The sequence below is a fragment of the Orycteropus afer genome, unplaced genomic scaffold (genome assembly GCF_000298275.1).
Source record: "Orycteropus afer afer isolate SDZICR_OR568_19922 unplaced genomic scaffold, OryAfe1.0 scaffold00013, whole genome shotgun sequence".
Classification (NCBI taxonomy): Eukaryota; Metazoa; Chordata; class Mammalia; order Tubulidentata; family Orycteropodidae; genus Orycteropus; species Orycteropus afer.
The window spans coordinates 23409763-23424162 of NW_006921600.1; the positions used below are offsets into that span (position 1 = coordinate 23409763).

Below are 14400 nucleotides of genomic sequence, written 5' to 3' on the forward strand. Positions count from 1 at the left end.
GTTTTCAGACTCCAGGTCTTTGCACATTTCATTATAGTAATTGGCTTTGTCTACTCGAGCTGCTCTTTGAAATCTTCTGTTCAGCTCTTTTACCTAGATAAAAATAACAACTGAATAATCATCAGAAAAGTAAAAGCAAATGGACAAAAAACACCGTGTAATCACACAGGAACAATAACTAAAAAAAGAAAAGAAAAAGCCCTCAATATCTGGGGAGAGGGGAATAAGAGAAAAAAGGTGGAGTAGGAAAATAATGAAGACAAAAATGTGAAAAATGCAAAAAGAAAAATGAGGAATGTGATTAACCATGAGAAAAAAAAAAAAAATGGGAACCAGGAACAGGGAAGAGAGAAAAAGCTGAAAACTAGAACCTGGGAAGGAAAGAATAAAGAGTAATAATAAAAAGGACAAAAAAATAATAATAATTTTAAAACAGACAAAAGCAAACTAAAAAGGAAGAAGGAAAAAAAATACTCTGGGCGAGTCAGGACACCCAGGCTCCATCAGAGCACACAGACTGAGATGGAATTCCTACCAGCCCAGAAGGTGGGTGGGAATGAGGGATGGCTGCACCTCCATTCACCAAGAGGGTGTAGGGTATAAGAGTAACAAGGGGAATATCACACCTTTCCAGTCGTTGGTGTCCAGAATGTCCTTGTGGTTCCTGGCAAGTGGAACCTATTCTTAAGTCTCTGGAATCTGGGAAATGCTGTCACTTTAAATACCCAAAACCATCAAACCGCTTGTAAGCATTCAAAGTGGCCGCACCCTCTGGACAGGCAAAAGTCCACACAGCTCAGCCCGCCTTCCTCTTTACTGCTTCCCATTTTATTCACTAGCCACCAGTGCAGTCCTCCATGCAGCCCCTGGCTAGCAGGGCCAGTTTTTAGGTTAATTCTTAGGTCCTAACACCACTCAGCAATATCCAAGCTGTCTGTGCTGTCATGATCGCTGACAGACTACAGCTCCGTATGTCTCTTTTTTTGATATTTTCATGCAAGTTCTTCTACTAGTTGGAGTTTAGTCCACTTCTGTATCCTTCCCTTCAAAGCTCAGGGCTCCAGGATTATCTTCTATATCTGTGTTACTTAGTTCCCCTTTTCTTTGTTGAAGAGAGTCTGTGTAGTCTGTCTGCCTATTTTGCCATCTTATCGGAGCCTCCATTCATTGCATTTTTAAAACAGCCACTGTACTCTGGGCATATTGATTTTGTTGTATGTTTTCTTTCAGATCTTAAATGCTGCCTATCATGTTGAAGTCACATTTCATTCAGGGTCCTCAGTAACAAGGATGCTATGGGAGCAAATTAAGCAGGTATGGGTTGCTCAGAGAAAATTTTTTCAGCCTTCAGCTCAAATGACTCCCAATTACCCCAATGGCAAATTGATGGCTTGGATCTTCTGTTGGTGTAGGTAGCCATATCTTGATTTACCTGTCTGGGAGAATTCTGGTTTAATGCCTATTGTGAATTAATTATTAATAGTGTCCCCCTTCACTCTTAAAAGTGGTGGGTTTAGGTGATATTTTATGGAGCCAAACAACTCTTTTTCACTATATTCATATTTCTTTTTCCCAACCTCAGAAACAAGCTTTGTTGTTTCCAGAGGCTATGTGTGGTTCCTGATCTGGAATTTGATCTGGCTCTTACTTAGGTGTTTTCTGACTTCAGAAATAGATTTACTAGGGCTTCCCTGGCACTGAATATAATGTATCAAGGGCTTGTGTTTGTGAAGACTAGACCTGGTGTTCTTTGATACTTTCATCTAGGCCGAGCCCTAGTTGTGAGGTAGATGGAACTGGAGAGGAGACTTGGACTTCATACAGCTCCTGTCTTAACAGCCTCTTTTAATGAGTGGATAACCCAGAGAACAAAGTGCATTGGGTCTTTGCAGTGGTCCCTGCCTCCCATCCCTTAGTGATTTCACTGTCCTCATCCTGCCAGATCATCCAGCGCATCACATGGGTGAGCCCACCTGTCATCACTCTAGAGTGGAAGAGGAAGGTGGCCCAAGAAGCCATCGAGAGCCTCAGTGCTTCCAAGTTGGCCAAGAGCATTTGCAGCCAATTCCGGACTCGGCTCAATAGTTCTCATGAGGCCTTTGCAGCCTCTTTGCGGCAGGTGGGTATGTGGAAAAGGACATACAGCTGGACCAAGCAGAGGAAACTCTCATCCATAGGAGAGTATTTGCTTTCTACTCTCCATATAATTTTTTAAAAGTCAAATTTTCTTTTTCTGTTTTGTCAAAGTATAATATTGCATTATAGGAAGATTCATCAATACGTTTTTTAGTGAAGATTATTTTTAATTCTAGGGAGAATAGGGTTTTTGCTCTATTTTTTTGCTCCATTTCACTCAGTGAGGAAAGAAACTGTAGAATGCTAGGAATTTTAAGTTTTTATAGTATTTTAGGAATGTATGATAGAAAGATGGCTTTCCAGTTTCCATATTAGTTTATAGTTATGTGGCATCTGCTTCTCTCTTTAGTGTGGCCATGTGTGTGTATACGTTGCAGGTGAGGGTAGAGGTGATTGTATATATGAAAGGAAAATTATTTATCATATACCCACTTTGTGCTAAACACATTGCATACATCTAATTTAGTTCTCACAATTGTTCTTATGAAGTAGATATTATCCCTGTGACAAGTAAGGTAGCCACTTAATAAATTTGGGCTAGGGACTTAAATCATATGCCTTTTTTCTTTTTCCTTCTCAGCTGGAGGCTGGCCACTCAGGCCGGCTAGAGAAAACTGAAGACCTATGGCTGAAGGTTCGGAAAGATCACGCACCCCGCCTGGCTCGCCTTTCTCTGGAGAGCCGTTCTTTACAGGATGTCTTGCTGCATCGTGAGCCCTTAATTGCTTTTCCCCTAAATTGGAGGAGGGTTCTGGATAACTGACAGTCTCATGTGCAGCCTTGGGGAGAATCTCAGTCCTTCCTTGGAAAGCCACATAAGCACTTAGTTCTGGGTTCTGAACTTCTGAAGTCTGTTTGGTACTGCTGTTCATGTAGTTCAGATAACATCATCAAAGTTTATTTAAATTAAACCAGTTAAGTTCCTTTCTATGGGCTTAGAGTGACACCAGAACTTCTTACTCTCTGTTTGTTGCTTATAGGTAAACCTAAACTGGGACAGGAACTAGGCCGGGGCCAATATGGTGTGGTATATCTATGTGACAACTGGGGGGGACACTTCCCTTGTGCCCTCAAGTCAGTTGTTCCTCCAGATGAGAAGCACTGGAATGACCTGGCTTTGGAGTTTCACTATATGAGGTGGGTCTTGGTCTCATTCATCTTTATGGAAAAAAAAAGAACCCAGAAGCCCAGTGGAAGTTTTATGTAAAGAGCTACATACAGCATGCCCTGTTCTTCATACCTATATTTCAAAATATTGTGGACTAGTTTCTCTGTCTGGCTCAGAAACATTCTCTCAAAGGCCTTTTCTGTCTTTGCTTTTCCCTGCTATCTTAATTTCTCAGTCTCATCTTCACATTTGACTTTTTTCCTTAGTCCTAATGGCGTATGTGTTTTTAAATTTTAATTTTCTTTTTCTTGTGTTCTTGGAGAAGCCATTCTCTTTGCCTTCTCTCTGCACTGAGAGCCATTACCTCTGGACCTGGACTAAGTGTGGTCTCGAGGCTATTCCTTCCCACAGTGTGCGTGCTATGCAGGATTAGAACCTAAGCGTTGTAGCCCAGACTGCTCTCCTTCCCACCAGGTCTCTGCCAAAGCATGAGCGACTGGTGGATCTCCATGGTTCAGTCATCGACTACAACTATGGTGGTGGATCCAGCATTGCCGTGCTGCTCATCATGGAGCGGCTACACCGGGACCTCTACACAGGGCTGAAGGTGAGTGGATGGGAGGAGAGATCAAGAGCCAGCTGTCAACCAGATCCACTGGTTCTTGGCTGGCCCTTTATCCTTTCCTGTTTATTCAGAGCTTCTAGTTTTCATAAATGATTATTGGTGTAATCAAGTTTTATTGTCTCTATTTCCAGATAACCTTTAAAATGTCTATCTTAGAATCTATTTTCAGTACATATCCAGGATACTGTCATTTATCAGTCTGACCCACTGCAGAGTTGATTAAAATCTAGACTGGTTACTTTCTCCTGGTTTAGATTAACACCAGAATTCCTTAGAAGAGCAGAAAAGCTTCCTGTAACTCTCTTTTCTCTTTTTGCCCTGATTTTTTGTTTGTTGTTGTTGTTATGTGCCATCAAGTCGGACCCGACTCATAGCCACCCCTCTTTGGGTTTCTGAGGCAGTATCACTACGGAAGTAGATTGCCTCATCTTCCTTCCGAGGAGTGGCTGGAGGGTACAAATATTTATTAGTGTATACTTTGTATAAGGTCCTATATTAAGCACCATAAAGGGATACCAAAAAGTATAATTGCCAGGGGCTTTTAGGAGAATTGTAGTCAGTGGATGTGGAGTTTGAATACACCTTGCTGGGTGGAATTTGTGCAGCTGGAGGGAAGAGGCCACACCACGGAGAAGGAACAGCAAAATGTCCAGAGCACATTTGAAGATCAGTAAGGATACTGGTCAGGTTGGAGCAGGTATTTTATTTGGGGAATGAGAGGGAGATAATGTGGAAAGAGTTTGGGAACAAATCACAGAGGACCAGAAATGTTAAGAATTTCCATAGAATTCAAATTTCTGTTATAGACAGTGAGAATCTACTGAAGGATGTTATTGGAGTAAAGGCTAAGAGTTGTGGTGAAACCTTCAATTGGGGCTAAGAGTTGTGTTGAAACCCTACTGAGAAGGGGGGGAGAGGAGCTGGCCCAGAGAAGGTAGGTGCCTTCTCACAAATCCTTGTGTACCAGTTTAAATGAAGGTTCCAGAAGTAGACCAGAGGAAACCTTGGAAATGTTTCCAGGAGCCATGAGGAATCATTATGATGAAGAAAATGGCTCTCCAACTGACTTTATTTTACCTCTATTTCAGAGGAGTCTTTTCCATAAGTTAGCTGGAGAACCTTATCTGAAATTTTATAGGAGTAATATGATGTTCTCCAGAATTCAAGAGACCCTAAAGTGGAGGCTTGGTGGATGTACTATTACTTTGGTATTCGAATCCACCAAACCTGGGTTAACCAGGCCTACAAAGCAATGGAAATAAAATGGCCTAAGGAACCTAAAATTAGTTATTTTAAGTTTTGTGAGCAGTTGCAGAGTTTGTTCAAGTTTGAGAAATGAGGTCACACTTGTTATTTGATTGCACCCTCTCCTAGTCACACTTCGGGATTGTCTATCTGGCAAAATGCAGCCTGCCAGCTGTTTTCATCTGGCTTTGTCTCCTTTGTAGCTTGCTCATCTTTGCTTTTCCTCTCCTTCTCTCTCTGTTTTCCTCTTCTTTCTTCTTTCATTCCCCTCTCTGCCCTTGTGTGCTCTAGTACAGTCAGTCCTTTAGCACCCCACAGAAGGAATTCTCAGTTGGTTCAAGGAAAGTAGGGATCGAGGAGTTGTCTTGTTAGTGACAAGTAAGGTCTTTTGTCTTCCCAAGGCGGGGCTAACCCTGGAGACACGTTTACAGATAGCACTTGATGTGGTGGAGGGAATCCGCTTCCTGCATAGCCAGGGACTTGTCCACCGTGACATCAAACTGAAGAATGTGCTGGTAAGTAGAGCTATTTCCTCAAGATAATATCCTGCCTCTCTGGGTTAAATGACCTTTTGGAGTGTACACATAAATGGAAGTTTGATAATGGGAAGAGACCAGAGGGAAAACAGTAGAGTTAACAGCATAATGGATATACCATCAATTTGAACTTTAAGTTTGAACTTTGCATTCTTGAACTTAAAGTTTGGAGGGTTGGGGTGCAATAATGATGTTTTTCATTATTATACACAGGTTTTCATCATAGGCCTAGCCTTCAATGCTTCATTTTTTTTTTTCTACCAACACTATTTTGAAAAATTTTAAATGTACAGAAAAGTTAAAAGATTAATGCTATGAAGGCCCATGTAACTTTTACCCAGATTTATATTCTGTCCCTCTGGGAGAAGGAAAAAATATTCCGAAAATTGTAGGCTGAAACTTAGGAGGCTTATCAATAGCCAAATAGATTTATTCTCATGGACTGTTAGGAAAAGAAGCTAAAGAGATTATAAGAAATTCTCCTCCGATGATTAGAGGACTTTAGCCTTCCTAGTTATCAACTCTCTGCCCTGTAGTCTAGAGGTTGGGGGAGAATCAGGAGCTAAAATGCATTCCTCTGTGTCCTCTGTAGACCTTCACTTATTCATTCTTTTAAGACTTATCGAGTTCCTACCAGATTTGCTGGTCTGATTGAGGCTAGTGAGACCCCCTGAGACCATGGCCCCTAGTTACCCTTCAGGTCTGGAACTGAACCCACTCCTGTGGCTTCCAGCCAAACAATAGGCATATGGGGTGAACATTTATATCAGGTAGATAGACTCCTTGGAGTGATCAATCGTGGGAGAACAGAAGGGCAGTGTTTGCACAGGGAGACAGCTGGGACAGGTGGGAGTGCATTGGAGGGAAGGACACGGTGAAGAGGTAACTACAGGGAGGAAGTGGAAAGAGAGCTGTCACATTGTGGGGAATTGCAGTCAATGTCATGAAACAAAATGTGTATAAACTGCTATATGGAAAATGAATTAGCTCTGTAAACTTTCACCCAAATCATAATAAAATTTTTTTAAAGAACAAAATTTAAAAAAAAAAAAAAAAGATTTATTGAGGTCCTGATATATGCCAAACACTATGTGAGTGTCTGAAGTACAAAGATGAAAAAGACAGTTCCTACCATCAGGTTGCTCATAATGTAGGGAGGAAGACAATAATAGGAATGAATCTAGAGATGGAAGGGTTGGAGGCAGGATTTATTAAGTACCTACTTTTTGAGTCTGTGTGTGCAATTGAGTGCTGTGTGTAGGATTGGAGGCAGGGTAACTCTTGCCTTGCTTTGTTGGCAGCTAGACAAGCAGAACCATGCCAAGATTACTGACCTAGGATTCTGCAAGCCAGAGGCTATGATGTCAGGCAGCATTGTGGGGACCCCAATCCATATGGCCCCTGAACTTTTCACAGGTAAGGCTGGAGGGCAGAGAGTGGGTATGGACAGGGCATAGTTCTTTAACCCTGAGTACTCCCCTGAAGGCTAATATCCCCTAGCATTCCTGGCAGGTCTGGCACAAGCAAGGAAAAAACTAGAACACAAAAACCTAAGGTAAGTAGGGAGGGAAGTGAAGCAGGGAAGGGTTGAGGGAAAAATAGTGAGAGTCACCAACTATTCTTTTGGCTTTCTCTCTGGGATATTAATGCCATAAATCACCACAATCAACCAATTATTTCTTCATAAAATATTGATGGAATAACTCCTGTTTGGTTTGATAATAGGGAGTTGTCCATAAAGAACATACAGATACCATATTAAAAGAAGTACAATATGAGGGAGCAGTATGAGACAGCATGGGATTAAGTGATAAATCATTGCTGTATAATGTACTGTCGGTTTAGTGAAGAGATAAATGAAGGTTAAAATACTTGATAATTTGGTGGAAGAGGTAGAATTTGAGGGAGAACTTGAGTCAGGCTGGGATAAATTGGTGGGTAGGATTTAACTCATTTATTAAGTATATATTTTGAGCTAGGCATGTGGTTTTTTCATATATCTTGTCTCATTTACTCCTCACAATTCTATGATGATGATGTATTTTTATGTCAATTTATGGATAAAGTAGTTGAGGCCAAGTTGATGAAGAAACTTAGCCCAAAACATTGAACTAGAAAGTAGAGCTGGGATTTGAAACTAAAGCTTTCTGTTCCCCAAATCCAAACATTTATCATGAAGAAGAGAAAGTACTGGGGGTTGGGGAGACCAGTTAGGTGATAGTTGTCTCCAGGATTATATTGGTAGTGCCAAAACAAACAAACAAAAAGTTACAGATTTGAGATCAATTCAAGAGGAAAAATGAGTAAGATTTTGTTACTCACTTGTTATGGGGAAAAGATGACTCTGAGGTTTGAGTCTGAGTGGACTGAGAAGGCTGGACCATTGTCAGGGAAGATGGAAAGGTAATTGCAGGTTGGTAATAAATACTGGCAAGAGTTTAACCTAGTAAAATATTTTAATTTCTCTGGTTGGCCTTGTACACAAGTTTTTCCCCAATATGAGATACACAGAAGGATTAGGAGTTTAGCTGGACATACATAGTCCTACCCACATATGAACCAAGTAGACAGTCATCATTTTTTTCTTTCTTTCCTGTTATGGATTGAATTATGTTGTTGTTGTTGTTATGTGCCATCGAGAGGGACCCGATTCATAGCGACTCCTCCTTGGGTTTCCAAGGCAGTATCACTACAGAAGTAGATTGCCTAACCTTCCTTCCAAGGAGTGGCTGGTGGGTTTGAACTGCCAGCCTTCTGGTTAGCAGTCAAGTGCTAAGGCACTATGCTCCCAGAGCTCTTGGATTGAATTATATCCCTCTCAAAATATGTGTTGTAAATGGATATGCCTTTGGTTATAATCCCATTTGGGACACTGTTGTCTTTGTTATATTAATGAGGGAGATTAGTGTAGGGTGTATTTTGAGTCAGTCTCTTTTGAGATATAAAAAAAGGTTTAACAAGCTAGCAGAGGAGAGAGATGGAGTAAGATAGATGCCAAGACACATGGAGATCTCCAAGGAAGCAGAAGTTGAAGAGACAAGAACCTTCCTTCAGAGCCAACAGAGAAAGAAAGTCTTCCCCTAGAGCCAGCAATGTGAATTTGGACTTCTAGCCTCTTAAACTGTGAGAAAATAAATTTGTTTGTCAAAGCTACCCATGTGTGCTATTTCTTATAGAAGCACTAGACAAGAAACTTAGATTTTTTTTTTTTAATCTTTATTACATTTAATCCGTTCTTTTTTGGATTCATCATGTAAATTCCTTTCATCGTTTCTACTGAAGTCCACCTGCACTAAACAGGGGGCCCAGTGGGCAAATCCCACCTTCACTGCTGGATGGATCAGCATAAATCCAGTTCCCATAGATAGAAATGGATCCAGTCCTCACCTTCCCACTTCCATTCTTGTCACTACCCTCTCACTTGACACAATCTCTCTCCAACCTTAGCCACACAGAGCTGGGTCAGATTGTAGGTTTGATGGACGCCATCTTTCAGAACAGCTGTCCATGCAGCATTTCTCAAACCTTAGCCACCCAGTGCTAGGTCATTGCTCACACATTAGAAAGTCACCTTCTTTCATACTGCCAAACAGGCAGATGTCAGCTCCTGCTGGCTCTCACTGCCACTGTGGGTTCATTAATTCACTGGCACAACTCACTGAATTGATGGAGTATACACCATCCTTGTGGCTACAGATTTTTTTAATACCAAAAAGGATACAAATGAAACATACAGGGTGAGGTCTGGAAGGCATTACAGCATGGTGCTTCCATGTCCCAAAGAGAGGTGTACTATCCTGTCCAGTGCATGGTCACCAAGAAGAAAGCCTCATATGTACCTCAGGGTGATCTCCTGGGACTCCCAAGGTGGCCATGACAGATTATGCCTTGTGAGGTTTAGTTACCATTGGGGCCTCAGGTGTCCCTCTTTAGTCAGCCCCACTCATTAGCTTCAGGTGCAGTGTTGTGACCAAAGGGCAAACTGCTTTTTGCAATGTGATTGCATACCTCAGACTACCCTGTTGGCTGTCAGAATAATCTTCTAAAGCATCTTCTTCATGTCACCTCCTGCTCTAAAACATAAATGACTTCCTGTTGCCTGCTAAATTCAGACTCTTGTGCCTGACTTTAAAAATCTTTATTCTGATTCCAATGCATCCACCCACCTATATTTCCCAGCTTTATGTCCCTAATACAATCTTTCAGGGTTTATTTTTTGACTGTTGCATAAAATAAAAGGCTTTATCTTCCTCCTTTTCATCAAGTTCTAGTCAACAGCTAGTTCTTATTAATATATCTAGCTTTGACTTCCCAATACCATAGTTTTTATACTTTAAAATGGGTATTATGAATTTGTCCAGCCTATGTGACAGGGTTGTTATGGGAGATAATGGATATTAAAAGTTTTAGGCAAAATATATCAAGACCTTTGCAGATGCAGGGTGGTGGTACTGGTGTTACTGTTGCCTCCCTCTCTCTAACTGACTGTTTTTCATTCCTTCTTGCCATAGGAAAGTATGATAATTCCGTTGATGTCTACGCTTTTGGGATTCTTTTCTGGTATATATGCTCAGGGTCTGTCAGGCTCCCGGAGGCATTTGAGAGGTGTGCCAGCAAAGACCATCTCTGGAACAATGTGCGGAGAGGTAAGAAGCACAAGCCCTGCTTATCCAAACTCCTCAGGTGAGAGCGGTGTGATTGGGTACTGCAGCAGAAGCTTCCCGTTTTCCCTTTCCAGCCATTCCTCAGCAGGACCACGTACATGCTTTAACCATGGGATCCAGAAAATAAACGATATTGAAATCAGAGTTTTGCTTCAAGGCAGCATTGTATTTAACTGTTTCAGAAAGGCAGTCATACTTGCCTTTTTTTCTTTAGAATTTCTAGTTCTTCAGCTTTCTGTACCAGTGTGTTCCAGTTTTTCACCACTGTTATTGTTAGGTTCCAACCTAGATTTTTGCAGTGGAAACCAAAGCTGATTGCATTCTTTAGCATCCTGAGCCCCAGCTGGATAATCAGCCTATTAACCGGTCATGCCTCTTCATTGCATTGGTCTCCCTGTACTAAGTCTGGTCTTATTTCCATGCTCCTTCCTCTAGGGGCTCGCCCAGAACGTCTCCCTGTGTTTGATGAAGAGTGCTGGCAGTTGATGGAAGCCTGTTGGGATGGTGACCCCTCTCAGAGGCCTCTTTTAGGCATCGTCCAGCCCATGCTTCAGGGCATCATGGATCGGCTATGCAAGTCAGATTCTGAGCGGCCAAACAGAGGGCTTGATGACTCCACTTGAAAGCAAAGAAGAGACCTTTCTTTCTTAATCTCTGTCTCTTTCCTTTCCCCATCTTTTGGCCATGGGGAGAATATGACATTTATTCAGTACAAGGAGCTCTCAAGGGAATTGGTGTTTGCTGGGCAACTTGAGACCTTCCCAGGCAGAGGTGACTCTTGGACAGTGAAGAGTTAGATGGCCATTTGAACATATTCAGCAGTTCATCAATGTCTCAAGCTATTCCTTTAGCAGGATTGTCTAGGTCATGTGTAAAGCTGAAAAATGGGATGTTCTGGTCTTGAAATTGATAAGGAGGCAAGTCTTACCATCATCTGCTCACTCCATATGTTTCTTTGCAAGATACCAAATGTACACTGCAGTGGCGATAGTATTAAAAACTCATTGTCATGACTTCCACAGTTTAATTCCATTCAGTGGTCAGGACCCTAAAAAAATTTGAGCTTTGTTCTGTGTTTGTGAGAACACAGGAACAACAAAAATAACTGGTGGGATGGCTGGGTCCTGCTATCTGCAACCAGAGATTTCCAGTTACAACAGAAGCCCCAGTGAGGAGGCTAGAAACAAAGCTATCTGTCTCTTAAGGCACCAGTGTGTTTACATTTGTATGACCACATATCCCTGATTTCTGGGGGAAAATTTCACTGTTACATCACAAAGAGGCCAATAGAAAAGTGTGAGTATGTATGTATGTATATAAGCTATTGGATTTTTAGTTACTGCTGAACCCAGAACAGAAGCTGTTCCTCTACCCTTGGGTCTTTTTTTCCTTCTTTCTGTTTTCAGTCTCCAGGTGGGGAAACTCCAGATAACATGGTACTTGGGGGTGAATGTGTGAGCAAAACTGATTCTATGTGAAGTGTCTGGTGAGACCTGAGAAGTGGGAAAGAAGATATGGAGGCCTGGGTCTCCATACAAACCGCCTGGAAGATACCAGCTTGTTTTTAAAACTTGGCAAAATCAAACTCTTTGTTTTGTTTTTGAATCTAACAAACTGACGTTTCAAAAACTTGATCAGTGAGTTTTTTAACCAAGGTTTCTTCTGCAATTGTCCCTCCTTTTTACCTTATTTTAAATATAATTTGATAGACGAAAAAGGTATGAGATGAGAGAACAGTCTAGTAGTTGTGTGTGAGTGCACCTTACTTCTGTGTATTGAAGTCTGGGATGGTTCTCTTCCCTTCGCAAAAGATTCTCATCCCTTGGAGGAGGGATGGTGGTCTTTTGGAGAGTTTGTTATGAATTATAAATGAGAAAAATTCTGATTCTTGCATAGGAAGGGGCATAATTTGAACATTGGTACATCTCAGACCTTGACGTCAAGCGTTCGTCAACCAAACTGGTCCATTAGATTTAGAAAAACAGGTAGACAAAGGAGAAGACAGTAGAGGTGGTGAGTAGTGTCCATGTATCTGCCAAATCTGCAAGAACTATGACCTGGCCCATGTGCCCAGCCCCAAAATATGGCAAACTGGTCCCCAAACAGGTATACAAGATAAGTGGCACATTTGCTGCTGGGACTTCCCAGAGTTCTGCCAAAATGACCACTTTTTGAATATCAGATAGAGATTGTAAGACATTTTATCATATACTCTTTAAAACTCAGCTTAGTTCTTTGGCTGTCCTGGGCTCTAATCTTGATATGTTAGAGTATAAAAACCACCAAACCCACTGCCATCGAGTCAATTCCGACTCATAGTGACCACCATTGGATTTCCACGGTGATAAATCTTTATGGAAGTAGATTGCCCCATCTTGCTTCCGTGCAGTGGCTGGTGGATTTGAACCACCAACCTTCTGGTTAACAGATGCCTTAGGCTCTGTGCTACCAGAACTCCTTTGTTAGAGTATAGCAGCCCCCTAACATTTGAGGCCTTCAGAAATGGAAGTGTTAAAAACCTTGTCCCTTGCAAATGAGACAGTGACTGGCCATTGACAGTGACAGTGACAGCCTAACTCTGTAGGCTGGAGCCTTATTTTGGTGGAATGTTCAGTACACCTCTTAGAATTTTTAACACCTACTACCTATATTTCGGGGAGCACTGGTAGTGTAGTGCCTAAGGCACTTGAGTGCTAACCAGAAGGCTGGAGGTTCAAACCCACCAGCCACTCCTCGGAAGGAAGGTTGGGCAATCTACTTCCGTAGTGATACTGCCTCGGAAACCCAAGGAGGGGTCGCTATGAGTTGGGGCCGACTCAATGGCACATAACAACCTGTATTTTGGGATGAGCCTTGCTGGCACAGTGGTTAAGTACTCAGCTGCTAACTGAAAGGTCAGTGGTTTGAACCCACCAACCCCTCCATGGGGAAAAAGTGTGGCAGTCCGTTCCATAAAGATTTACAGCCTTGGAAACCCTATGAAGCAATTCTACTCTGTTCTATGGGGCCTCTATAAGTCAGAATCTACTCCAGCCATGGGTTCAGCTTAGTTAGCTGTACTTCAAGTCACTCATTCTTTTCAGCATTAATATGTTGCCCTTTAGGGGACAATGATGGGACTTCCAGGAAACCAGGTTTCAAGTTAGGAGAGGAGAGGAGAGGTGAGTAGTACCTACTTTTGAAAAATAACAAAAGCGGAAAATCAGTGTAAGTCTGTTCTGTTTGAAATCTCACGAAAAGCCTTATATGACTCCCCTTTGCAGACTTTCCTTTAGCTCTAGTTGTGATCTGAAGTTTCTGCTCTCATCATGGAGAACACATTCCTAACATTCTTTGGAAGTCCGAACTCCTACCTCCATTCACCCTTGGAAGAATAGCTTTTTTCCCCCACCCAGAGTCCCATTTCAGTTTGTTCCCTGTGGCTTAGTCTGCTCTCAGATACCAGTTTCCTAGCAGATTCCCCACATTTTTTGCCCTGGGTGAGGGAGGAAGGGAGGGGTTAACGCTAAGTGAAAAGATTGCATAGTTGTGTTACAGTTCTTTTAAAAAGAAGTATTCTGAGGAAAGGTGCAAATTTTTTCCCCGGAAGTCTCCAGGCAGCCAAAGTCCACATAGGGATATTTGAGGTGTTATTTAAACACTCAGCAGGCTGAGTGCAGGAATACATATGTGTTATGTATGTATATTTGCTTTTGTTATATAACATTATCAGCTAAGTTTGGATTCTTTGTTCCTTGGCACCCATTATTACTAAAGTGATGGGTTGCCATGAAATGTACTGTATTGTATATTACTTGGGAAGACACTAGATAAGAAGTCTAGTAGCACTTGGGCTGTCGAGGACTCAGCATAGCCAATGTCCTGAAGAGTTTACCTGCTACCTGTGGTTGTACATGCTTCCAAATGGTGAGGTAAGATGGTGGCTGGGGGAGGAACATGGATGGCATGACAGAATTACCCTTTCTGTGTGCTACCCTTCTCATTGGAGCTGTGGTAGCATAGTGCCTAAGGCACTTGACTGCTAACCAGAAGGCTGGCGGTTCAAACCCACCAGCCACTCCTTGGAAGGAAGATGGGGCAATCTAC

At 42.0% G+C, this 14400-nt stretch overlaps 1 protein-coding gene across 1 annotated transcript in view; it reads left to right on the plus strand.

Moving 5' to 3' along the window:
• Positions 1-10937, plus strand: part of DSTYK (dual serine/threonine and tyrosine protein kinase) — a 66831-nt gene extending 55894 nt beyond the window's left edge. Inside the window, exons 5-13 of the mRNA XM_007953462.2 lie at positions 1231-1314; positions 1943-2119; positions 2717-2846; positions 3117-3273; positions 3719-3851; positions 5516-5629; positions 6952-7066; positions 10162-10296; positions 10750-10937. Coding sequence (XP_007951653.1) covers positions 1231-1314; positions 1943-2119; positions 2717-2846; positions 3117-3273; positions 3719-3851; positions 5516-5629; positions 6952-7066; positions 10162-10296; positions 10750-10937 — 1233 coding nt within the window. The remainder of the gene's footprint in view (positions 1-1230; positions 1315-1942; positions 2120-2716; positions 2847-3116; positions 3274-3718; positions 3852-5515; positions 5630-6951; positions 7067-10161; positions 10297-10749) is intronic.
• Positions 10938-14400: the final 3463 nt, after the last annotated feature.